General features: G+C 39.7%; 2 protein-coding genes across 2 annotated transcripts in view; one reads left to right on the top strand and one right to left on the bottom strand.

Moving 5' to 3' along the window:
* The first annotated feature begins 701 nt into the window (after nt 1–701).
* Nucleotides 702–23,440, top strand: TXNDC5 (thioredoxin domain containing 5). The gene is made up of 10 exons (XM_064663985.1): nt 702–955; nt 5,229–5,378; nt 8,059–8,164; nt 9,461–9,557; nt 11,430–11,545; nt 13,747–13,833; nt 16,756–16,896; nt 19,693–19,775; nt 22,591–22,720; nt 23,297–23,440. Exons 1-10 carry the CDS (start codon nt 744–746, stop codon nt 23,417–23,419), a joined length of 1,245 nt encoding a protein of 414 aa, XP_064520055.1. The 5' UTR covers nt 702–743; the 3' UTR covers nt 23,420–23,440.
* A 1,395-nt stretch (nt 23,441–24,835) lies between these two features.
* BMP6 (bone morphogenetic protein 6) overlaps nt 24,836–26,316 on the bottom strand; it is an 86,379-nt gene continuing 84,898 nt past the window's right edge. The window contains exon 7 of the mRNA XM_064663971.1: nt 24,836–26,243. Coding sequence (XP_064520041.1) covers nt 26,094–26,243 — 150 coding nt within the window. The 3' untranslated portion in view covers nt 24,836–26,093. The remainder of the gene's footprint in view (nt 26,244–26,316) is intronic.

The following is a 26,316-nucleotide window of genomic DNA, read 5'->3' as shown; positions in this document are numbered from 1 at the left end:
CAATTTTTTTAAAAAATTATTTTAAGCTTTAATATAAACCTATTGATCAACCTAATCAATATATTATATAAAATAAATATTATGTGTTATATAAATAATATTTTAAGGCCTTTATAAAATTATTTATTTCCACAAAGGGGTGTGTATGCATATAGAAATATAAAATTTCTTATGATTAAAAAATTTAATATAAATTTATAGATCAAACTAATTAATAAATGATTTAAAAATAGATATGTTATATAAGTAATATTTTAAGGCCTTTATACAATTATTTTTTCCCAGAAACGAGTACGTATATTAAAAAACATAAAATTTGTTATGATTTAAAAATTCAATATAAATTGACAGATCAATCCAATTAATAAATGATATAAAATTAGGTATGTTATATAAATAAAACAATATTTTAAAGCCTTTATAAAATTTTTTATTTCCAGAAAGGAGCGTATGCGTGTGTACGCAAAAAAAATTTGTTACCATTTAAAATTTTTATATATAAATCTGTACATCAGTCTAAAACATATGTAATATAAAAATAGACATCATGTGTTATGTAAACAACACCTTAAGGCTTTCAGAATACCCTTTATTTCCAAAGAGGAGGGGTGCGGGTGCGTGTGCAGGGGGTGCCGGTAGGAAGGAGGGGGCCGGGCGGGGCGGGGCGGGGGCCGCGGGCGGGGCGGGGCGGGAGGCGGTGGCGGCCGCCCGCGGATCTGCCCGCTTGCTCTCACGGCGCTGCCATGGCTCCGCTCCGCTCCAGCCCGGCGTGGTGGCGCGTCCTCTCCCTGGCCGTGATCGGCCCCGTGCTCTGCGGCCGCCCGGGGCGGGCAGAGCCGGAGCCAGGCCCGCCGGCGGCGGCGGCGGACCCGCACGGGCGGCACCTCTACAGCGCGGAGATGCTGCGGCACGGCGCCGCCGCCGCCCCGCACTTCGTCATGTTCTTCGCCCCGTGGTGGGTACCCGGGGCGGCGGAGCCCGGCGCGGCCCGGCCGGCGCGGCGCTCTCCCGCCCGCCTCTTCCCCCGTTGACGTGGCGGCGGGAGGCGGCGGGGCCGGGCGGGCGGCGGCGGGGAGGCGGCGGGGTCGCGCCGCCCCGAGCCCCGCGACCGGGGGCGGCGGGGGAACAGGCGGGGAATGGCAGCCGGGGGCTGCGGGGCGGGCTGGGGAACGGGGAGCTGCAGCCTCGCGTGTGCCCGGCCCGGGCCTCCGCGGCCGCGCTGGCCGCCCCCCTGCACAGAGTCACAGAGTCAATTGGGTTGGAAAGGATCTCTGAGGTCATCGAGCGCAACCGATCGGCGCCCGGAGCCGCCCCGTGGCAGCCGGCAGTGCCCCCCGCATGGGGCCCGCGGTGGGAGCTTCTGCGCCGGTCGGTGAGACTGGGTCAGCCCCGGTCCCTCCCCGGGCTCTGTTTCACGCCGTTCCTCAAAGAGACCGAGAGCAGCTGCTGTTTGGCGACCGTCACTTACTTAGCCTGTGCCCCCCAGATGCTTTCCTTGCAGACTTTATGTTCTCTGTGCAGTCATGAAATTTAAAAGCGAGTTTGCACGTGAGAGCTGTAGCTATAGTGCTGTGTCCCCAAGGCCGCAGGTATCCGAAGGAGAGCTGGGGAATTCTCAGGCTTGCAAGAGACCTGCTGGACTTCTGTCCTGGACTGGTACATTTGGCACAAGAATGGTTGAGAGGAATGAGGGAACAAGGCTTTGCTGGATATTCCTGGTTAAGAGGACAGTACTTCTCATCTCTGGGTCTTTCTAATGATTGTTCGTAGTCTCTTTTCTTCGCCTCTTCCCCCACCTTTTTTTACCTGACTTACTGATATCCGGTAGAGGTTATGGAGAGTTTTGTTGTTAGGGTTGTTTGGTTGGGTCTTTTTGTTGGTTTATTTTTTTTTCTCCCAAGTTTTCTTTAATTTAGCTAAAATAAGAGAAAAACGTGCAAAAGTTATGTTTTTGATCCAAAGTTATCTGTTGCTACACAGTGCTGTTTAGGCATATGAGAGTCTTTTGAAATCAACAGCAGAAAAGCATTTTCTTTCAAAACTGAGGAACTATTTTTGTTGTTGTTATTAACATTGACTTATTTATGCCATGTGAAAATGTTAAGTGAAAGCTTCAAAGAGCCTTTGTTCTCAGAAGATCACAAAAGTGGAGGGATGCCTGACTTGCTGGTGAAGTGCCTGAGAGTGCTGTAAGGCCTGAGAAATGCCCATGCAGAGCAGGAGTGCTCCTGCTTTCAGGTGATGATATCTGTGGTTGTCCACACTTTGAGTGTTTCATGGGCACCCCTAAAACCAGATGAGTTTTTTTTTAACCTGCCACACTGTAAGAGACCCTGTGCCAAAAGGGCTGTTGCAGAGTCCAGTGTATGCTGCACATCCTCTGGATCAAAGGGAGTGCTGGCCTTGCAGACTTGGATCATGCTGTGCCTTTGGGAGGGCTAAGGATCTCTGCCCAAGTTAAGTGTGAGAGACCTGTGTCGTTTCCCAGACTTGTTGAGCCTTCTCTGGATGTTCTTTTCATCCTTAGCAAATGTCCTCCAAATCTCTGTGTCTTGGCTTCAGGGCCCTTGGTCTAGACTCCTGGCTGCTGACAGGCAGCAACAGGGCCAGATTTCAGGTCCAAGGGGAAGAGAAGGACAAAGGGAACATCCAAGTGCCTGAGAGAGGTGCTTATACACACCAGTAGTTCTATTGTCAGTGGGATCGGGGGGCAGCCTGACAGACCTGGAGCTCTTGCCCTGGGGTGATGTGCGAATCTCCTAATGCTTCTCAAAGACTGCCCTCTGTAATTACAGGGGAGAAGCCCTTCTTTTCCAGATTCTTGGAAGAAATGTTGCTGAGGACCTCACTCCCAAATGGTGGCAGTACACATGTGGTCCTACATTTGTGCCAAATATTGCAGGATACTCCAAGAAGAGAGCATTCTGAGTCATTTGCCATCAGATGTCATAAGGTTTTTATTCATAAGGCTGCCCCACTTGGTAGCTACCCTTGGAGACAGAACGATGAGCAGGTTACTATCTTGGTGGCACAAGATACTGAGTTTTTTGCCATGCCAGTTGCGTCTCTACAGAGGAGCGAGAAGGTTCCTGGTTCCTTAGTTGGAAGGAATCTGAAATGAGTAGTTCCACTACATTATTTTGACTCATACAGATCATTTCAACATACATTCTTTCTTGGTAAACCTCTGGAAGTCTGCAGAGCTGCAGCAGACGTAATCACCAGAGTTCATTGCTGTTGAATTGAACTCCGTTGACTGGATTTTACCTTAGCTGGATTCTTTTGTCCAGAGCGAGACTGGTCCTGTGCTTTTTATACCGTTACACATTTTTAATTGGATAAGGATTTGTGCTATACCTTGCTGTGGAGCTGCCCTTGTTGAGTGCAGAGCTGAAGCTCTACTGGTGGCTTCCAGAAATATCTGTCCTCCCCGCTGACTGTAGAGGGCTTATCAGTTTGATACATACGCTCCTTGTGTACCTGTACATCCCTTCTTGTCCTGGCCCAGGAACTCTGCCATCCAGTGTTGCAGATGAGAAATGCTGATACTGTGGGAGGAACGCTGACCTGTATGAGGCAGAACAGCCTGGTACTCTGTAGGTGCTGCTACAGCAGAATAATCTCTGAGCACGAGCACTTGTGGCACACAGTTGCTCGGAATTAAAATGGGTGGCCTGTCCTGCAAACTCTTACAAATAATGTTCTTCCACCCATACCTCTTGACCTTAGTGGTGTACAAGAAGCAGGGTTTGGGGTTAGTTTTTTGGTTCTTTTTTTTTTTTCTTTTTTTGATGGGTCTTTCCTATGGCCTTGTTAGTCTCTTTTGGATCTTCATTTGTGTTTGTAAACAGAGATTATGAATGCTTGCAACTCTCTAGCCCATGCAGGGAGGGAAGAGCAGGACTCATCGTTGATGCCCAGCTCTCCATCGTCCCCCTTGTGGGGACCAGCCCCAGATGTGGAACTGGCAGCTCCTCCAACCCCGCTGATGTAATGTAGAGTAGTAGCAGTGAAAGACTGTGTATGTACCTGGGGCTGCATCCATCACACAGGCGTGTAATGTTGCATGGTCTTGCTCTTTTTCGTTTTGATCTCCTTGGTTTTATATATTTTTCAGGTTACAAATTTCAGAGAAAGTATTTTGGGGAAATGTCTTGTATTTCCTTCTGTGTAATATTGATTTTGTTTTTTTTCTTCAAACTGGGAATGACTAACTAGTCAATTACTGATTCAGATATGAACATTTTTCCTGCTTTATTTCTAATTTCTAATTTCTAATCCAAAGAAGGAAAGGAAAGGAGTGTGTATATCAGAGATCACAGTGCTATGTATGGACAAGGCAGCTCTGTTGCACTTAAAACACAGCGGGTTAATTACTTGAGATTGCCTTACCTAGTTTTCCATGCTCTGTTCTGTAACACCAGCCAGTATTCATTCGGTGTATAGAATCACTGCATCTGCTCAGGGAAGGAACCAAGGAATCTGAAATCCTCCTCTTAATTCAAGCTCTGTGAAAGAATTGACTAGGGAGGGACTTTATTCAGAAGTTAAATGTTTAAGAAATATTTGATTTTAGTAATAATACATTGTATCCCTTCATAATAACAATTCAGAATAAGATGCCATGGGAGGTCGTATTCCTCCACATAGTGGGAGCATGTGTGACCCACTGTGCCTGACTGACATTCTTTATCTTAAAGTAAATGTCAAGATTTTTTTTTTTTTTTCTCTTAATGGTATCAGGATACCTGGAAAGGTGTGAATCCATGCAACTTTTCTATAAGTGTATTCAAAACCATTTGTATAAGTGAAACTGTTTCAAGTGGGAGCAACTCAAAAAAAAAAAAAACCAAACAAAACTGGACAGCCTCGGAGGATTTTTCTAGAAAGCTGGGAGAATGACAGTGCTTTTATTAACAGCCTCACTAAGTTTAGGGAGTATTCATAGGATTTGTAGTGTAAAAGGGTAGTAGCAAGAAGTTACCGGATCTTCCTGATTTTCACTTGAGCTGTGTTTGCAGCATGCTAAAGTTCTTAATAGTATTTGCTGTTGCTTATGTAACAGGGCTTGAGAATGGAAGACTTCTGATTTAACTGATTTAACTTCTGATTTAAAAATTTATTTTTAAATTTATCAGAATTACTGTTCTGCGTATGACTTTTCCATAAATTCATTTTGCTCTAAACGTGAGCAGCTATTAAACAGCATCTCATTCCTTCTGTCACAGGTGTGGACACTGTCAGCGTCTCCAGCCAACTTGGAATGACTTGGGAGATAAATACAACAACATGGAAAAACCACAAGTCTACGTTGTTAAAGTGGATTGTACTGTAGATATTCCACTGTGCTCTGAATTTGGCGTACGAGGATACCCTACGTAAGTATAAAAGGATGTCTGCTCCTATTTTTCAGTTTTCCATGATCCTCTGCCAATTTCTTGAAGCTAACTTCTAAGCTGTATTTTTGGTGGATTTCTTTGTAGCCCCTTGGATCTGATATGTTCATTTTAAGCCTTTTTACCATGTTGCCAAGTATCATGTGATACTCTTTCATTTTTTTCAAGAAAATCTTTTACGTCTTGGACAATGTCTATGTTTAAATGAAGTCCAGAATTGTCCTTTTGTTTTCTCTGGGAGTACCTCTTTCTCAAGCAGCAGTACATTATGTATCTGTGATATGCATGATAGAGCTGGTTTCCGGTAACGGTACTTTTAAAAATAATTTGTCACCAGTTTGTCAAGACTCTGCAACATTCATAATTGCAGGTGTTCTGTTAGATTTTTAGTGAACTCAGTACTAATAAAATGATAAATAGTATTACTTAGGAAAGCAGTGGTGATGTTGTACAGACTTTTTTCTAGGTGAGTTTTCTTATGTTGGTCTAGAAGAAATTAATTTGTATTTTAAGGTTGTTATGCTTATCCTGTTATAAGGGATGTGTGCCTTACTACCTCGACTTTGGTAGGCAGAACATGATCTAGAGTATCTATGAGAGGTTGGTGCTTTGGGGTTAGACACGTGTGTTACCTTTCTAACTGCCAGGAAGGAGCAAAAAAATATTTTTTTTTTCACTTGTGTCTTCTTTAAAGCTTCTTGCAAAAATGGATGGGATCCTTTCAACTGCTTTATGAAGTACTCATCTTAGTGGGGATAAGTGGAGAATGTAATAATTTCTAGCCCTCACATAGCCTGTATTTTTCAGTTTTCTTCCCTTTGCTCACTTTGTCCAGTGTTTTTGCCGACTCCCAGCTACAGCCTGAACTTTTCATGCGCTCCTGGCTGCACCCACTTGGATGCAGATGAGTGTGACTGAGTAGAAGTTTAGAGTTATTAATAGCATAGTCCTTGTTGAGATAGGAATTGTCCTTAAGGGCAGTGTGTGGCTGAGTTCCACAAGAAATAACTTTTCACTAAGAAATAGTGCACCTTACAGCTCTATTTTAATATCTCCAAAAGCGAGCATTTGTTGTCTTGGCATATTTGAATAGATTAGATTGTGGTGCTGCTCCATGTAAAACAGAAAGAGTGGCAGAGATTTTTAATAAGGAAAAAATCAATGGATGTGTAATTGCTGCATTTTTTTTCCTTTCTCTCTTTTTAAGGTCATTGAATATTTATGAATACTTAGTGCTTGCTTTCACCTACTTGAAAAGTATAAATAACAAGGCAGTCATCTGCTAGTCATAGAAACATAGAGATGAAGGGGAATTCATGATATCAATTCTCTTCCTGTCTGAGTCAGTTTTAAACTAGTCTGTTTTTAAAATCGTCCAGCAAGGGAAATTTCACAGCTTCCTCAGGCAGAGAGGTATTGTCTCAAGTCCAGGATGTGCTGATCCCTACTCTGCTTTTCCAAACACCTGTCAAAGGAAAGGCTGCATCCCCTTTTCATCCCCTGAGAATCAAAGTGGCTGAGCAGGTCCCTCACTTGTTAGTACAGTTGTTTCAGGATTATTTCGTGCTGCAAAATAAATACTGTCAACCGAACCAGAGAAAACTTAACCTTGTTTGAAGAAAATAAAGGTGCAGATAGTTTTTTATGCTGTTACCCTTTTTTTTTTGTTTATTTTGAAAAGTATTTCCATGAGGTGTGTTTTAGATGTTCTTTTGTTTAACTTTTGTTGTTTGCTTATTATTTTGACTTTCTGTCATCACAAGGAACATTCAAGAATACCTTAAATAGAAATGACAGTGGGAGTTCCTATCTCTTTTGCATATATTTGCATTATGTGGTTTTTCAGCACTTTCATATGTTCATTTTTTCCGACTGTGGAACAAGAAGAGAGAGAAAAACATTTCAATAAACAAAAGAAACTGTACAAAATGACAGCTTGGCAAGGGGAACTGAGGGCTAGTAATTGAAACTCTGATTTTCTATAAAAAATAAGACTCGGTCAGGATTCAATATTACCCCTTTATCAAATATAGTTCAAATTTTAATTTAAATATTTAATAGTAGAAGCTTTATGTAGTTTATGGAAAAGTTTTGATAGCAATTATTAAATGTTATAATCATGAAGTCTGAATCCCTACAGGCAGTCACTTATCTCCTTGTCCTATTGACTTGCTTCAGTGTGTTTTTAATCAGTTTAATACCACGTGAAAAGTCCTACATTCCAAGAGCAGTTGGGGAACAAAAGGTGAGAAAGAAATTTGTGGGAAAATAAGTGCTAGATGTTTTTCCTTTGGTGATGAAGAGAGGTGAACAAAACAAAATGGATGCTTTTTGACAAACTGAAATAGGATTCACAGAACTAAATGCTGCAATTTTTAATTTGCTCTTGCTTATTGATCAAAGTAATATTGAGCTATGTTGATTTTTAACATGGTATTTATTTTTTGCTGTTTTAAAAATCTCCTTTACATGGGAATGAAAAAATTCTGCCCATGACCCTTTAAGCTGAGGGAGATGTCTGATGCTGATGTTAATAGTCAGGAGATCTGTTACTGCAGCCTGAGCTGCATTGCTATGGATTAGCAAAGCACGTTGGCTTTCTGAGAATGTTTCCTGTGTGAAAATTTTTGCCTCACTCTTTTCTCACATTTTGATCCTTTAGCCTAAAGCTGCTTAAACCAGGACAAGAACCTCTGAAATACCAAGGCCCTAGGGACTTCCAGGCACTGGAAAACTGGATGTTGGAGAAACTAAATGAGGAACCATCTGTAAGTGAAAAGGAAATAAGAAATGGAAATACTCTTTTCTGCAGACTTGCTTATCTATCACTTCTTTAAGTTAGGTTTCATTTTCCAGGAGGAAATTGCTCCAGAGAATAGAAGTCAGGTCACAAAATCAATATGAAACAGCTTACACAATAGTCAGAGTAGTAATTAAAACTGTCATCCTGTGACCTGACCTCTGTTTCCTGTATTTAAAACTACAGTACATAATGCAGTTTTAATGTTTATAATTTTAACATTTTAAGATACAGTTCTTGGTGTCAATTCAGTTGACATCTGTAGGCCATAATGTTTCTAGAATAAGAAAAGCAATTTACCTGTAACGCATTATAGATTGCATTTGTATTGGGCTTACTTACCTCTTCAAACATGGATGCCCTCTTCAGCTCAGTTACTACCTGTTAATGTTGTAGCCTAAAGAAAAGGTTTAAAATAATTGGTTAAGTAAGATAAGCTAATACCATCACTAGGAAAACCCTTGAGTTTAGGGGTAGCATTCACATGTAGTAGCCAAACCTTGCCTAAAATGAAATTTGTGATTGCTGTTTCTAATCAAGATAAAGCTTTATGGATTGCTGAACCACAGTTAGAATGTGATTATATTTAAACAAACATTGTGTTTTTAATAATTAAACATTAAATGCTAAACTATTTTAAGAAATGTACTTTGAGGTTCTTAAAAAATCCTTTCCAGCTCTAACCCTAGTGTCTACAAAGTATTCACTTGATATTGCTGAAGTGCCAATGAGTTTGCTGTAAGTTATACCTATGAAATGTTTGCTCTATTCCCATTGTTGCTGTCTTCATGGAGCCATTAGGTAGACAGCATTCCTTCTGGCATTAAGGGAGCAGAAAATAGCTTTTGCACTAGCTATTTTTAAATAACCCAGAGAACACTGAAACTGGTGCCATGGCAGATGTGGCTGATGTGAGATGCTATGGAGGGACTGTTATGTAATTTAAGTGTATTGCTGTGTGGTGATGTGATGACTGCCATAGCATGTGCTCTGTGACTGTACTACAGCACAGTGAAAGACTGTTATTCCACTGACTGTGATAGCTCTTTTCTGTGTGGCAATCTTTTTCACATTTTGCTTTCAAATAGTTGTTTGCTAGGAAACATTAGATACCTAAATCAAACTAAATAAGGACATTGCTTTAGGAATTTAAAATTTCAGGGTACAGAGTCTACAAGACTGTCACAGGAGAGTGTGATACAGTAATCAAATGTTGTGTATTTACTGTACAAGAGAAATAAAAGTTAATTTTTTTCATGAATAGGATCCAGAATCTGATGTGGAACCACCTAAAGCCCCTGAACCGAAGCAGGGAATGTATGAACTCTCAGCAGACAATTTCAAGATGCACATAGCAGAAGGTAACTGGGATTTTTTTATAAGAGAAACCTGCTTACAGAGACATTAGTAGTGAGAAGTCTGTACCAGGAACGTTAGTTTTCAGGGGACCTCCTTCACACCATTGTTTTCCCATAATACCAAGTGAAAGAGGATGAAACTACAAACTGTGTAAAAATATTACATATTACAGACCATGAGAAAGTTTTAAGTATGGCACTCAGAAGGCAGTAAAATCACGGCCCTAATCACAGGGAAGAAGCTAGTGGGGCTTGCTCAACGAAACTGTCTCTTTTCCCAAGTTCCTTATTCAATCACAGCCTTGCCACTTACTTTGCGTTTTTGCAAGTCCCGTTTCCTCCTTCCCTAGGAGCTGGCTTTTCTTCCTCCCAGACTGTTATTCTGGATAAGTATAATCCACCCACTTCCTCCTTACAGCCCCCATCCCACTCTGGCCCTTTATTTGATATTGTTTAGCTTCCTTTCTCCAGAATTTAATATGGGCAAAACACTTCACCTGTTTGGCCATTTTAAAAAATATTTTGTCTGGAAGCCTTAAAATTAATTCCAGGAGGGATACCTAATATGGGAAATTTTAACCCCCATGTGGTGGGTTTTTTAGAGAATGAGCAAAATCTTACAGTTCAAGCTTTGAGCTGGCATACCACCAGATGATCTTACTATCTCTGTCTGTTATCCAAAAAGCAAAGGCTGGATTAAATTAAATGTCTGTGCCCATCTGATACCACTAGTGAGGTAGATACTAGAGCTTCTTAAAGTAACCATGAACTGATCAGAAATGTTTTAAAGTGTAAAAGAGCATTTTGGGCATCTAACTTAAAATTTCCCAGCCTGTGGGGCTTAACACAGAATGAAATCAAAATTCTTAATGGGTTTTCCTCTAAGCCGTCAGGGAGATGCTAAGCATTTATCAACTTTAATATCTTCTCAGATTGTAAAGTTCAGTGTATATATAAATGTTTTAATATTTTTATTGTAATATTTTTATTATGTATCCATTGGCCTTCATAGAGGAGACATTCTCATGGTCATATCTGATGGTTGTGGAGGTTTAGGATAATCTATAAATCTGTTGTCCTCTCTTCACTTCAGTTACAAAAAGTTCAGTGCCTAAATTTAACGCGAGGCTTAGCAGTTACACCTGCAAGGTTGACTTTTGCTCTTTTAATTTGTTTTAACAGAGCCTTGTCTTGATGGGTGCAAAAATGTGCAGCATTTTGAATTAATTAATCTTAATTGAAGGAAATGACGTATTCCGGTACTTTGCAATTAATATTGTACTAATTTAAACATTAGTAGGAGATAGCACCGAGACTTTCCTCTGTGTAAGACACCACAAAAACCTACTAAAGGCAGCAAATTCTGAGTAGTTGACATGAAAACAGAAAGAGCAGGACAGAAAAAGGAGAGCAGAAAACTGAACAAAATTTTTTAGGTAAATCATAGACTGAAGCATTTCTTAGGAAACACCATTTTGTTAAGTTGAAGTTTATACTTTCATTTATGCTGTTATATATTCCTTGGTAGTTCTTTCTATGCTGTAACAGGGCAACTGATTGACATGGTAGAATTAAACATTGAGGTAAATGGTTAGGCTAAAAATATCAGTTTTAATATCTCATTTGTTGGGTTGAGATTGTGAAGCTGTTTGGATTTTCGGGAAATTTGGCAATGCTGTGGGACTGCATACAGTATTGAAAACCTAATTGCTGAAGTATTTTGTCCTGGCCTTTGATTCACAGTGTTTCCTATCTTTAACTCAGGAAATACCATGATAAATTTGCAGGCTGAGATTAGTAGCTAGTCTTTAATTGCAGCCAAGTTCATTCCACATGAGTTAAATATTTCTTTTTTTTTTTTTTTTAACCTAAAAGGTAATCACTTCATCAAATTCTTTGCCCCTTGGTGTGGTCACTGCAAGGCTTTGGCCCCTACCTGGGAACAGCTGGCTCAAGCCTTTGAGCATTCGGAAACTGTCAAGATTGGCAAGGTAGGTGAAGTGCTCTTAGTTGAAAACGTGGTTTGTGTCAATGAATGTTTCAGCCTAGGATCATGCTTTTTGTGCTATGATTTGCAAATAGCAACTGTTTTGTCAACCTTTAAATCCTTTTATAGTCATAGTTTCTATTTTAATTTTGAGGGTTTTTTTCTTGCACATCTACTGTTGACAGGACTTCCTCATTTTCAGCAAGGACTTATTACAAACACAGCTTGCTCTCTGTATTTCAGAGAGCTCGGAATGAGGCTAATACTTCAGATGCTAGGAATAATATTTTGAGAGTTGCTTTTTATTTTGTGTCTGCTTTGTCAGAATTTGATAGACTTCAGTATTTATTTTGAGAAAGTGACTTTTTATTTGTTCTTTACAGCACTGGGTTCCTTAGCAAGCTTTAGCCCTACAGGGCTCCTTAGGATGACTTATTTCTTTGTTGGTTTGGGGTTTTTTAACTCTTTATGCCCATAAAATTTTTAAAGGTTTCAGAAGGTCCTACACCTTAAAAATTGATATCTTGTCCTGCTTTACTATTTCTCTTAGGGTTGATAACCAGGTTCTGTGGTGTATTTACCATGGGAGCTTGTTACTTGTACGTGGAGTGACTTCTGTGCTGAGGTATGGAGGTGGTCTGGCAATTGTAGTTACTGACTTTATTTGCTGACCCATACCTAAGTCCAGGTGGCTCATGATGGGAATCCCTCTGCCCACAGTGGAAATCTGACTGTGCTCAACTTCCATGTCCTTAAGCTTTCACAGTTGTTCCACTGATCAGAAAGACTGCATAATAGCAGTGTTTTCAGTACTGCAGAGGGACTCTCCCTCTGCTGTCTCCCCTGCCTCTGCCCTCACAGCACTTTCAGCTGTATTAGGGGTGATGAGCTTGACTTTTTTTTTATTCTTTATTTTTAATACTTTTGAAAATCTGTCAGTTCAGGTATGCTGTAGATGTACAGAGCAGGTCCAGACAGTTGAACTTTAAAGGAGACATATATATATATAAGCACAGTTGATCTTCAGAGAAGACATACATACATACATACATACATACATACATCTCTCTATATATACATATATATATGTATATATATATAATTTTGAGACCTGGTGGATATAAAATTAAAGAATAAGGTATCAGAAGCTATTTCTCCCTTATTTGAGACCTTTGTTTGCTGTCCTAAGAAATCTGTGCTCAGCTTAAGTATCTTTTTGAAGTTACCATTCTCTGGTACCTGGAGAAAAATAAACAAAGAATTTTCAAAATTTCTGTTTTATTTAGTTGTCTGTCGTGTTCACAGTTCATATTATGGAGAGATGTTATGTAATGCAGCCACCAAGATTTGTCTTGATGCCTAGGCAATTTTATGTAACTGTATACCTTGTGAAAATATTTGAAACATGTCTTGGCTAAGATTGTAAGTCTGTAAGTAAACAGGAAACACAGCTGTTTCTAAGAAGGTTGAACCATGACCTTCATCTAATCTGCAGGAATAGTGTCTTAACACTGTTTAATCTTTGGAATTGATCTTCAGTGATCTGGAGCAAAGTGTTTCTAATGTAAAATTCAAAATACAAGTGCTGTGTTGAGCAAAGGCTGCAATGCTTAAGTTATCTTTTTTTTCTGCTTCAAAAAGGATTATAAACTAATAATGTTACAGATTGGTTTATGACGTATTAGAATTGAATGTTGCTATGCACTTGGAGCTTCCCTTGGAGTAAAGTTAACTTTCTAGTAGTTGACATGTCTTCTGAAGTCTTTAAAGAGTAGTCTTTCAAAAAATGGATGAGCCAATATGTCTTTGCTTTAAAGCTCTCTCATATTAGTGTTTTGTGTCTCATTGTCCATGCACTGATTTTATTAGCTGAGAATACCAAGTACTTTTTAATTGAAATCTTTAATTATGTCTTCATTGTTCTTTGTAACTGCTATTACTTCCTTCTAGCCATACCTCTCTCCTAATCTCTCCTTAAAAAAAAAAAAATCAAACACACACAGAGCCTCTCAATTATACAACCAAGCCACTGTTTGGAAGGCAGACATAATCATTCTCAAGACAGTACTTGGTACTGAGTTTTGCCAAGCCATGTATTGCTTGTTCCTGTATTTTTCTGAGATTTTAAACAAGGGAGACTGTGATGCTTGTTGTATGTTTATTTTAGGCACTGAATAGTTTTGGGTTTTTTTTCCCAAAATGTAGGTCGACTGTACTCAGCATTATGAAGTCTGCTCTGAAACCCAAGTTCGTGGTTATCCCACACTCCTCTGGTTTAGGAATGGTGAAAAGGTGAGTCTGCAAGTTCAGCAAAAGATCACACCATTTTTTTCTGAATAATACTTAGACTGTACTTGCATTCTGGAAAAAAAAGATCAAGTGGGCATATACGAAAGTCTGCTTGTGAGAGAAATAATGTTGAAGGTTCAGTTGGATACTAGAAGAGGTAGACTTTGTCTGCAGATAAAAGTTTGAGATTTTTGCTCCTTGTGTTTTGCAAATGACTGGTATAATGTTCATAAATCTGAAAGCAGTATCTCCAGTTACGCTACTGTGTGAGAGAATTCTGGGTTTACTTTATTCTAATACTTTATTTCCTGTGGAACATAAAAAACATAACTGAAATAGAAATAATAATAAAGTATGTAATTTTCACAATGTGTATCAGAAGGTTGCCCTCTGTAAATGTTGCCCATTTGCTGAGTGATGTCTAGAGATGCAAATTTTCCCTCTAATAAATCTGAACACTTCATATGACACTGTGAGTGAGAATCCTGTGGGCCCACTTGACATTTTTCCTTGCAGCAATTCAAAGAATTACAATATTCTGAAGTTATGGGGAAATAAAATATTTATAAATACCATGTACATGAACAGCAGTCAATAAGCTAAATATAAATCGTAGTGTTATTTATAATGTATTTCACAGTTTCAAGATTAATTAAGTGTATTCAATGGATATTAAAAACAGGTCCACAAGAGAGCCCAGGACATTACTAGCTCTTACCTGCTAAGTTGGGGGGGGTTGTCTTTTTGTCCCGTTCATCTTGCATTCATTTTTGAACATTTACAGTATTGGAGATGTAAGTTTTGCTACTTAATCCAGTTTAGTGGCTGTTGCTTGTGGCAGTTTTCTGGCACTCTAAAGAGAAACTGGCTGCAAGCACATACCAGTGCATGTGAGGTTTGCTATGAGCATCCCTGCAAGATGAGGCATTCTAGGGAATTTAAATGAAGCAGCACCTGCATTTTTGAATCCCAGCCTGATTCACATAAGAAGTATGTGGCCTTGTTACCTCTCAAGCAGCAGTGCCTGGCACATGTCAGAAGCAGAACTAGAAGCTGAGGGAGTGCTCAAATCAAGCATGGTGGCATGTCCAAGGCAAGAGGTTTTCAGTTAATTAAACTTTTGTCTTTGTATGATGTGAGTTGGAAGAATGTAAAGTGTTCTGCTGGTTTTTTCAGAATGGTTTTCCACCTGCTTTATTTTTATTTTTCAGACAGCTACAGATGGCAAGATACTTTGCCAGAACAATACTCTCTTGATATAGAAAAGTTAGTTTTTCCTTGACAAGCCAGATCAATTTTCTGACCCTTTCTAATAATTGACGTTTGAGTTCCTCAGAGTTATTTGAATCAAGAATGCAGTGAAAGAAAAAAAATCACTGCTGTTGTGTTTGGTAAAACTGAAGCTTAGCCATTAGTCTAAGCAATGTATTTCAGTTTACATTGAACTGTCTTTTCTCCGTTGGCAGTGTGGTATTCCCTGGTGACATACTGCCACAGCAATCACATGTTCCTCCATGGCCTGATACAATACATTTTAAAAAACACAAAACAACCCCAACAACTTTCCAACAGTCTGGCCCAGAAATTCCCGAAAATCTCTGGCTGCTGTGATACTGTTAAGTAAGGGGGAGAACTGCTTCAGTCATCCAGCCTTGTTGTCCATGACACCATCATCCCCTTTGTCATAATTGAAGTCTGGTATGACGCCATCCCTTTTGGTTAGATGGCGCAGAAACCCTGGGAGGAATCAATGGGCACTGACCCTGCCCTGCTGAAATGGATACAAACCAGAAGGTACAGGCTTCTTGCATCAGCTTATATTATTTCCTTAGTCACTTAGAGCCAGTGCAAGGAAAGAGGCCATAGTTACAAGTAATATTATCAATGACAAAAAAAGAAAAATGTGTAGAAGGAGCTCCAAAGGTATAGGAAAGTTGAGATGTCTGTTCTTCCTTCCAGTGTATGGAAGCTTGTATGTTGTTTCTTGAGTCTTCCTCATCTGCAAGTGGAGATACATCTTGTCGCCCATGCCTCCTGGGACCACATCTCAAGAGTTCTATCCAAAATGGATATGCAGTACCTCACAGATAGATCTTGAACAAAGAAATAAGTATTAATTGTAACAGAGAGCCCTGAGGGCAATCACACAAGAGCCAGGTTCGAGAGGGCCAGCAGTGGATTTGAGACTAGAAGCTGCTCACAAGTGTTCTGATTTCTTGTTCTCTAGAGTTGTGAAAGTACCTGAAATATGGGGAAGCATCTAAAGCAAACTGTGGCCTCTCAGAGATCTGGCTTTATGGTTGACTGCTTTATGTGCAGGTTAAAAAATGGGACTTAACTTTCCTGAGAGTGGTGGTGTTGGAAATGTTTGCCAGCAGCAGGCACCTGTTGTCTCTTGCTTCCAGGTGAACTTAGGTGCCCACAGTGTACTGCCTTACTGTTTGGGTTTTCTGGAGATGTGTGACAAGTGTGTAGGCCAGAGGACTAACTGCAGTCTGGCAACATGCAAGTTAAGGTTTTCAGCCCTGTCAAAGCACCGGGCAGAGCTCACGTGGTAACAGAGACCACCACCAAACAGGGATGGATGTGTTATTGTTCATTGCAGTAGCTTTAGGTTCAAAAAAATAAAAGCTTGAAAAAGCTGACTACAGTGAGAGAAGGTCAAAGTGGAAAAGTGTCAAAAATTTGCTTCTACATTTCTAAAATACCTTTCACTTCAAGGAAATTTTAGATTGTTCCCTTTTGCTACAGAAGAATCTAAGGTAAAACCTAAAGACATGGAGTGAATGGAATGTCATGGAGAGGTTTAAGAACTAGATAATCATATTTATGCTTATACTTGGCAATCTTATGTTTTTCTGGTAATTATTTATTTGCTAGATTAATTGCATATACACAGTTGCACAAACTATTTGATAATTGTAGGGTGACCAGTACAAAGGGAAGAGGGACTTCGATTCCTTAAAAGAATATGTGGATTCCCAACTACAGAGCTCTGGTAAAGAGCCACCAGCAGATAAACCTGCTGAAGCACCACAGCCACCTGCAGAACCCACCCATGTTGAGGTAAGTGCTCCAGTACTTTGCAGTGATGTTAAGTGTTCAGACTGTTTTAGCAACCTGTCCAAGTCTTCCATGCATTTTTCTCTCTCTGGTAGACTGACAATTTCTGGATGTAAACTGTACCAAATATTTTCTTGGTTATTTTTTTAGTTGTTAGTGAGTGGAATCAGATCATAAATCCTAGGGATACTTTTACTAAACTGATGAATTGGAGAAGGAAAAAAAATCTGGCTCCTTTTTTATGGTTGCAATAAATTGTTTAGATAGAGTGGCATAAATGTGGTCTTCTTGGTCCATGGAACTGCTGGTCTCTATGACAGCATATTTCATCACTATAGAGATGAACATTTCTTGCAAGATTCTCACTTGACCCAGGGATATGGTGCATGCTGCTAAGCCCCTAAAAGAAGCCAGGGTCCTATACTTAGTGACTATCTGCAAAAACAACGAACAAGCAAAGATTATGAAGACCAGTCTAGATATGGTAAGGTAATGCGTCCTGTGATAAGAAAAGTCCTTGAGGTTGGAGACTTACTCTAATCTTGGCTGTAGGAGCTACAGGCTTATAAAAGTTGCCAAGACATTGCCAGGAATAACCTTTGCGCAGTTGTACTTCTTGTAATTTTCTGTCTTTTGTAATCCTTTTGGCATTTCATCTGCCATTTTGTGAGATGAATGAAAAATTGGTGAGGCTGATTTTCAAGCGTAATTTTTCATGAAGTGTGAAAAACGTACTTTCTGCCTAGAAAATAAGGGACGGGGATTTACACTCCCTTCTGATGTAGAATGAACTTAAGTAATTAAGCATCAATAATATTAACATAAGTACCATTTATATGTAGCTTCTTAGAGGAGAATATTACCTTTCCCAGTTGATTTTTCCAGCAGCATTACCCATCTTGTATAAAGTGGCTTACCAAACATTATAGACCACATAGATTTGTAATTTTTGTACCCTTCAGTTTTTGTTGTTTTTTTTTTTAGTTGACCTCATAGTTGGAAGATCCTAACAAGCTGGTGTTAGTACAATGCAGAAAGTAATTAGTCGTCTATTTTTATAGAAATAACACAAACCACATGTGACGCAAATTCCCACTTATGCCTTGCATTCACCAGCACACACACAAACAGGAAAGGATTGTGGAGGGATTTTTCTGCCAAATAATAGTAGACAGACACAGTGTAGGACTCAGCTTGTCCTTACAACTTCACATAGCAGCTTTGGATGCCACAGCTGCCTGGTCGCTCATTTTCAGACTCCTTGATACTGGTTTTGTTTTCATGAATTTTGAAACAAGGGGCCAGCCCATGTAGCCAGCAAACACTGACCGCATTTGCCATCAGCTGAACAGAGCTGGTACCACAGGCAGCAAAAAGAATGAGTTCCAACCCTAAATTTGTGTCCCAGTGTTGAGCCCCTACATAGATCCCCCATGTCTTACATAGGCCAAGTACTTGCCAGCTCTTTTATGGAAGCTGTACTTTTATGTCCATGAGAACTCTCTTCCAGACATTGCTAAAATCATTCAAAAATGATCCAGGTGGGTTAAGGTAGTGTGACCAGCAGATGCTCAAATTATGTGATTGCATAAGATGTCTTCTTTGAAGAAACCAAGCTAAAATTGAGCTTTCTGATATTAAATTTATTTTTGTGGTTATATAGTTCACATCAATATTCTGCTAATAATCTACAGATTTTTAAAATTTGTTTTACTGTGTGAATCATGGGGAAGATGTTACTTATGGGGTTTTTGGATTTCATATCTTATATTGTAAATTAAGTTTGGAACATCAGTTTTAGATATCCATTTAGAAAATTCAGACTGGAAGAATATTTATTTACTGCTCACTTTTTGCTTCATTTAATTATTTGTAATTATTAAATAATTAGAAAGTATAATTTCTAATTTCCAAATAATTCTTTAGAGGCAATAACACTTCAACTTAATGAGATAATTTCATGAACAAACAGTTATCTGGAGAAATGTTTAAAGGTGCTGGATAATTTGTAATGTCAAATTTCATTGTGGCTTCATAAAACTTACTGGGTGATGCGATCTTGTTTTTTCTTCTCCTTTCATTTGAACTTGAAACTTTTATAGGCATGACATTTATTTACTTGTTTTTAATCCCTCCCACCCTTAAGGGTTTCACACAAAAAATGAAGTTTCGGTTCTGTGCTCTCATATGAGACTGTAAGCAATGTGCTGTCTTCCCATCATTCCCTTGCTCCTGATGTTATCAGGAGAAAAAATTGTTCCTGGCATCCATAGAAGTGTGATATTATGACGTCCTCTTGACAGGCAAATCTGTGTTTCTGGTAACAGTTTTTTCTGTGTATGCAATGCAGAGATGTAGTGGACAGGGAGAACAGCTGTTGAGACATCACTAATGTGCCTTGAATACCTCATTAAAATCTCAGGTGGCTATTAAGTGCCTGAAGCCAACTTCTCTAAGGGCTGTTCCCTGAAACACAGTGTATTCAAATGAAGGTGATTTTTTACAACAACTGAAAATTTGGATACAGGCAAATCCCCTGAAAATAGGGAAGTTCTGTTTCTCCAGTTATGGTTGAGACTCAGTGTGAAATACAGTTTTCTCTACATTTCTCTAGGGTAGGAAAGTAGCTGAGAGGTAAAAGTGAGGTCTGCTGCTGCTACTCTTGTTTATATTACTAATAATATTATCTTTTCCAATTTCAGTTTCCCTTTTAGGTAGGTAAAAGCTAAATTGGCTGATCTTGTATGCACAAGAAGTTTTGACCTCTTTTTCTCTTTTTTTTTTTTTTTTTTTAAACAGGCTGCAGTGCTCTCTCTCTCTGAAAAAGACTTTGATGCAACCATTGCTAGAGGGATCACCTTTATTAAATTCTATGCTCCATGGTAAGAAGTTTGTACCTGCTGTTGTTCAGGATTATTGTTGGTCTAAGCTGTGAGAGCATTAGTCTCTGTAGGTCTTGGGAGTTGTGTGTAGTACGGTATTTGTTGTTGGAATCTAAACTGTGAATTAACTGAAGAATGTGTGTGTTGGCAAGAGTTACAGCAGAAAAGCTCAATCTGGTTTTAGCTCTCTTGGGATGCCTCTCTGTGGAAAGGCTGACAGAGATGCTTTACTGTGTGAGCTTCAAGGTAATTCTGGGGAACAAGGAGAGTGAAGCTTTCTGTGCAGGCTCAGCATGCTCCTATCCCTTGATTAGGATAAGGTGAGGGGAGTGTATCTCCAGTGTTGAGAAAGGAAAGCGTGCTGGCTTTTGGGCCCTCTCCTGCCACAACCAGCCTCTCTTGGAAGCCTCCTTTAAGCACCTGAGTTTTGATACAGGCTGTTGAGCTATGGATAATTTCCTGTTACTCTTCAAACAACTGCCAAAAAACTAATTTGCACATGTGACAATTTTAAGATGTTCTTAAGAGTGTAGGTTCATGTAGTATGTTCTTACAGTGACCCAAGGTAGAAGTGTCCAATACAGATGGCGTAGGTGTAGACACCCAATGGAAGGCACTGGAGGGGAAATTAAGTAATGTCCTATCTGACATCTGCCATTACTGCTATATACAGCAGAGCCTGGGACTCCAGCTGGGGTAAGACCTCAGTATTACAAACTCGTAGTACAAATATTTCTGCCTTTTTCTTACTGTTCCCTTTCTGAGAGAAAAAGAAAGCTTAACAGTTCTCTTTCTGGTTTATAGAATTCATCTTATTTGTGCCTCCATTGAATTTAATGAAACTGGCATGCCATCTTGCTCATCCATTGCCTGGTCTCTTAGCCAACAGAAGGAAGCCTAGTGTAGGGGAAGAGATTAAAATGAAGCTGTATGTCACTGTGTGGAAGATAACACATCTCTGATTTCATCACTAGCCATCCCATTAATGTAGTATATAAAATATAAAAAAATCTTTTGTTTGGGGTGGTAAAAGGCCCCATTACAAAGCAACACAAGCAAATGCAACCCATATTTAAATGTGCTCAGGCTTATCAAGATATTAACTCTGACAGTAGGCATGCATGTAGGCAAGAAGTACCCAGGAATGTTTCATTTTATGTAAGCTCAATGATGCAGTCTTTTCCAGTGTTGTCACCCTTTTCACCACAGTGTGGTTTGCTGCTTGAGAGCCATTTCTATGCCTTCTTCCATCTGAAAGATCTGCTTTTGGATGTGAGCAAGGATTTTCCACCACTTGGTTAAGAAATATCCTACCCACAGTGCACACACCCCTTCATGTTTTCTGCTCTCTCCTCACTCCCTTCATCCCTTCTGTGCTCAGTGAGGGACTGGGATTGAATCTCTGCCTGTGCTGCTACTGCGCCACCAGCAGAACGGGCTGGTAAATTCAGTTTGCACCTGTGCACAAAGCAACTCCAGTCTGATTTCTGAACCTAGGGCTTGTTGGCATATCTAGGAGTTCATTATCTGAGAAACTTTTTCTGGAAAATTTTGAGATAAAAAATGCTCCCTTTTTGATTAGTTTTTATTAATAATACCATCTCCGCATCTCATGAGATTTTCATGGGATGCTGCCATATAGGATCAATGTTGGATGGCAGGCTAAGAAACGGTGGTGGTTCAGAATGTAGAGTCAAGTTCTTAAACCAGTGTGTGCTCCCTGGCTGCAATGCTCAGAAAGCTACTGTTTAGCAAAATGCTTCCTATATTTATATAGCTGGTATCCCAGTTTTAGCTCCGAAAGTCAGGCTTATGTATACAGTTGTAGTACTCTCCATATAAATGAAATTATTCTCTTCCAAGTGGATTAACTTATGTAGGGCTCAGCAAACACTATTATGTTGCTTGCTAGTTCTGTCTTTCAGTTAGTTTTGGATAAATATTAATGTTAACTTGCATAGTAAGCATAAAATCACCCTGTTCTAGTAGTTTTTGTGCGTGGTCAGAAATGCTTTCATACTGTCACTGTGTATTTACAAGGTGGTTTAAATATACACTGGCTTGCATTAAGAAAACTTTTGCTGAGACATCTTTCATTATTTTTGTAAATGCCCTGATCCGGCCTCAAGGCAATTATGGGGCTGTTTTAATAATCCAATTAAGGTGCAGCTGGGTTAGAACAGAATGAGCAATGCAGCTTTAAAATCTAAAGTGCTTTGGGAATTCTTCTTGAAGGCAGTAAGAAGTTCACGTTAGGAACTTGGCTAAGCCAAGTTCAAAATATAAACAAAGTGAATACTTTACTATGCATTGGTCAAGGAGGCCGTTAAAAACTGGAAGAAATTTAATAGGGAAATTAAAATATCATTTAAATAATTAAACTCGGGCTACGTAGCTTTAGCATAACTGGCATATGCTACCTGAAAACTTAATTTGTACTACAGACATTCTGTGCCTTCCTAAAAGCATGTTTGTTTCCAAGAGATCCCTTTATTTTTTTTTTTGTTCCAGTTAAATATTCTCTGTGCTTGTCTTTATTTGGCTTCATATTTCTTTGTGGGGTAAAATGTTAATGCACCGACATCTAGAATACCATTCTAGGCAAGACTAACAAAGGCCAGAAAGTATTTCAGTGCTTAACTTAAATAAAATCACTTGTTTTCTTAGCTCATTTACTGACATAATAGTGCAAGGGACTTGGAGGGCCAAATCATTAGCAGATAGGAAAGGCAGCTAGTTAAAGCAATTGCAGTAAGACAGTAGAGATAAACTGGAAAGTGTATCTGCTAAACAAATCTCCCTCTTTTGTTTCTAGGTGTGGTCACTGTAAGAACTTGGCTCCAACTTGGGAGAATCTTGCCAAAGAGCAATTTCCAGGTTTGACTGATGTCAAAATAGCAGAAGTAGACTGCACCGTGGAACGTAACGTCTGCAACAGATTTTCTGTAAGTGTGGAAGATCTGAAATGAATGGGATAGTATGGTGTACCAAATGTTGGAGGCTCCAGCCAAACTGGCTGCTGCAGTCCAGGTGCCTGGTGACCGTGCTGTTTGTCAGCCAAAAAGAGGCAGTTCAGAACAGCACCTGCTGACACCATTTCTCTCCTGGACTGTTTGTTCAGACTTGGTCATTCTCATTATTGGATAAAGCTGAAGAAGTCCCTATTTTAAGAAGCCTCCCTCTGTGAAAGCACCAAGGCAGTCTTGTGGTATCTGATGGAAAGTTTTGTTCCTAGAAAAAAAAAGTCTTTCGGTGCTGGTAGGCAGACAATTGAAGACAGAGCTGGAGCTGCTATCCCAAGAGCCTAGAGGAACATGTATTATCCTATTCACTTAAAATGTTCAGACATTTCAGATTGACATTGGAAGTTCTGCTGTTGGTTTGGGTTTGTGTTTTTTTAAATTAAAATGGCCTATTGTCTCAGAGGGCTTCAGTGGCTTTTCATAGTCGGGTATGTATGAGTGATGGATACAAGTCTTAACATTAATAAGAAGTTTCCTTTTTGTATGTGTCTTTTGAAGGTACGTGGTTATCCTACACTTCTGCTTTTCCGAGGCGGAAAGAAAGTCAGTGAACACAATGGAACGAGAGACCTTGAATCACTGCATAGCTTTGTCTTGCGTCAGGCAAGGGATGAACTGTAATAAAAGTCTAGATGCTCTGCCCCTGGCTGTCTTTGTACAGTGGCTGAGGGATTTCTATCTTTGCTAATTTTCAAATAGTGTATTTGGGGGGTGGGGGTAGGGATTGGGGCTTTTTTTTTTCTTTGTTTCTAGGATATTGAATGTATTAAATATTGGTATCTTCCCCTTGTGTGTGTGTTAAAGACCTACCCTGTGTGTGAAGGAAAACTAACAAGTAGCTACTGTGCAAATTGGGAATATTTTCAGCATTGATAGTATTACTGCATTTCTGCATTCCTGCAATGAAGTGTAAATGGTTTCCTTTGAGACTAAAATACATTAAGAAAACCAACTGAAGGGCAGCAGTACAATATTTCTGTCTTCAGGTTAGATTTGGTTAAAAAGTAATCCCTACAAATTGCTCACCATTACTAGAAAGGCAAAAGCTACATCTGCATTGACTTTTGCCTCTACAACTGCACTTAAATCCTATTTGTGTTAATATAGCTGCTGAAAGGTTGAAAACACACACACCTTTGGAAGATACCAGGCCCCCATGAGCTGGTTGTTTCCTGTTAATCCTCTCAGCATGGGAGGTCTAGCCATAATGAAAGTGATGGTACTGTAACATGTGCCTGAACATTACTGATGCCACAGTGTACACGTGTCAGGTGGATTTTTATAGGCTGCTGCCATCCAGCTCCAGAGGTGCAACTATGCTCTACTTCTATAGAGCCAGAGTGAATAATAGGTGCTGTTATACCTGCTCCGTTAATAGTAAATGATCAGTTAGACTTCCAAGCTGATAATGTGTTTCCTCGCCTGAATCCAAACTTTGTGCTGACCTGCTCCTTATTCAGAGTACTTAGAGAACAACAAGTAGTACAATATTTAATATTTTTTCCATTCAGCTGGTCTATAGTAGTGTAAAATAGTCCCCCCCTCTTCTTGAGCCTTAACCTTTTTCCAAGCAGTAAGCATTGATGAGTTTGAATGCTAGGGCCACGCACTTTGTGGTATCTTGTATTATAATATGAATCTATTCTTTGGTGCATAAGGTGTTCCATGCTAGATTTAATGAAAGCCAGAGAATTTACACTGCAGAGACTGTCATGATACAAAGGCAACAGCAAACCAAGGACTGAATTCTGCTGTCTCACGTGCACAGAAACTCATGGAATGAGGATAGCTACAGGCTAATTTGACTAATCTGTCAAGATACTGGTTTTGTCCATCATATGGAGTAGGTTGGGTTGTTTTTCTTTTTTATAAAAAAAAAAAGGCAAAACATCTATGAACTTTTAAACCAGTGAATTTCTCCTGGTACTTCACTGTCTGTCCAGAACTTTTGATTCTGTTCAATCTAAAAATGTGTGAAGGTGAAAAAGTCACAGTGAAAGCTAAGTGTTGTACAGGCAGATGTATTGGAACAATGTGTATACTTCTGCCTTACAGGAAGCCTTTATTACGTTTTTAACAACTTTCTAGTGAAGCACAATCTCATGAGTTTCTTGTATAAAATCAAAGTGGTACAATTGTTTACACTGAGATTTTTCTAAATAAAAACTTTTTAAAAAAGCAGTCTTTCTATAAATGATACAGAACAATGAATATACAGTGACAAGTGCAATAAATTATAGCTTGTATTTACAAGAAGCCTTTTAAATGCAAGTAGAGGTAAGTGCATTTAATACAAGTTTAATATTGATCAAAACAATTTGCTATTAGCTTCTGCTAGACAAAGCATGGCTACACTGCATATCCTTTAAACCAGTTTGTTAGTTGTGTGAGTTGAATGGAAAAGGTTGCAAATGCTGTTGACATTGTCTTCCTGTAAACAAACTGTCCAGCTAGAGAATGAATGGCTCCTAAACTTTTACATCTGAATTACAGCTTTAGAAGTGTCCTGACTTCCTTCCTGGGCAACTGGTAGTAGATGAGGCCACCTCATGAGGGGAGGGGAAGGAAGTTGCATAAGAACAAGTGTATAAAGTTGTACTGCTCAGTCAGAGAGTGAACTGGAAAGACCAGCCAGGGCCTGAGTTCATGGTAGTGTTTCTAACACATGGTGCAGCCAAGACATCTTATGCTTGCAGGATCAGAGTTAAACAGTGCTTGGGGCATAAGAGAACTGAAACATTTACTTTGGCACAATTTTGGATGCTTACTGTCATGACAGCTGTCAGGAGGAGACTAACAGCCTAGGCATAGTAGCTGGTTCTTCTGGGCAAAACGATCTTGCATGAGACGTATGCTCTACGACCAAAGTGCCAACACTTACTTTAGCTTCTCTGCCTCTCCCCCTCGTCTTCCCTCCCCACCCCCAAGAAAAAGACCTCACTTTTTTTGGGTGTTGTTAGCCCATCTGATAAAAAGCAGCAGATGTCCAAGCAACTGCTAAAGGCCAAGCTGCTATGTGAGATTAAGACCATCCCAGCCAAATAAAGCATGTGTGGGCATATTGCTGCTGCCGCTGAGCTGAGCAGCCACCGTGGCGTAGGGTCAGTCTATTAAGAAGTCCAGCAGTTTGTTCACACCCCAGGGGGTGGTCCCCACACCCTGTCCCCCCACAAGGCACATACGTGGTGTTCTGAAAGGTGGTTTATCACATGCTTTTCTCTCCAAGCTCCTGAAAGCAGGGAAGGTTGTATCAAAGTTCATGGTAGCATCACAGAGTCCATGTGAAGACTGTTTGTCAGTGACATCCACAAGCTCTTACTACCATATTCCTGTATTTCTTCAAGATTACATTAGAATTATCATCAAAGTAAAGAACAGATATGGCATTTAGTTTGGTAGGTGCGCAGCATGGTTTGGGAACGTAATCAGGATTCATAAGATGAACCTGTTGCCAAGAAAGAAAACACAACTGAGACAATGGTATCCTGTTTACAAATTCACCTGGTGCTTTGGCATCG

Source organism: Pseudopipra pipra, chromosome 1, assembly GCF_036250125.1.
Source record: "Pseudopipra pipra isolate bDixPip1 chromosome 1, bDixPip1.hap1, whole genome shotgun sequence".
In the NCBI taxonomy this organism is placed as follows: domain Eukaryota; kingdom Metazoa; phylum Chordata; class Aves; order Passeriformes; family Pipridae; genus Pseudopipra; species Pseudopipra pipra.
Note: the sequence above shows the minus strand (reverse complement) of the source record. Positions and strands in the feature narration are given on the sequence as shown.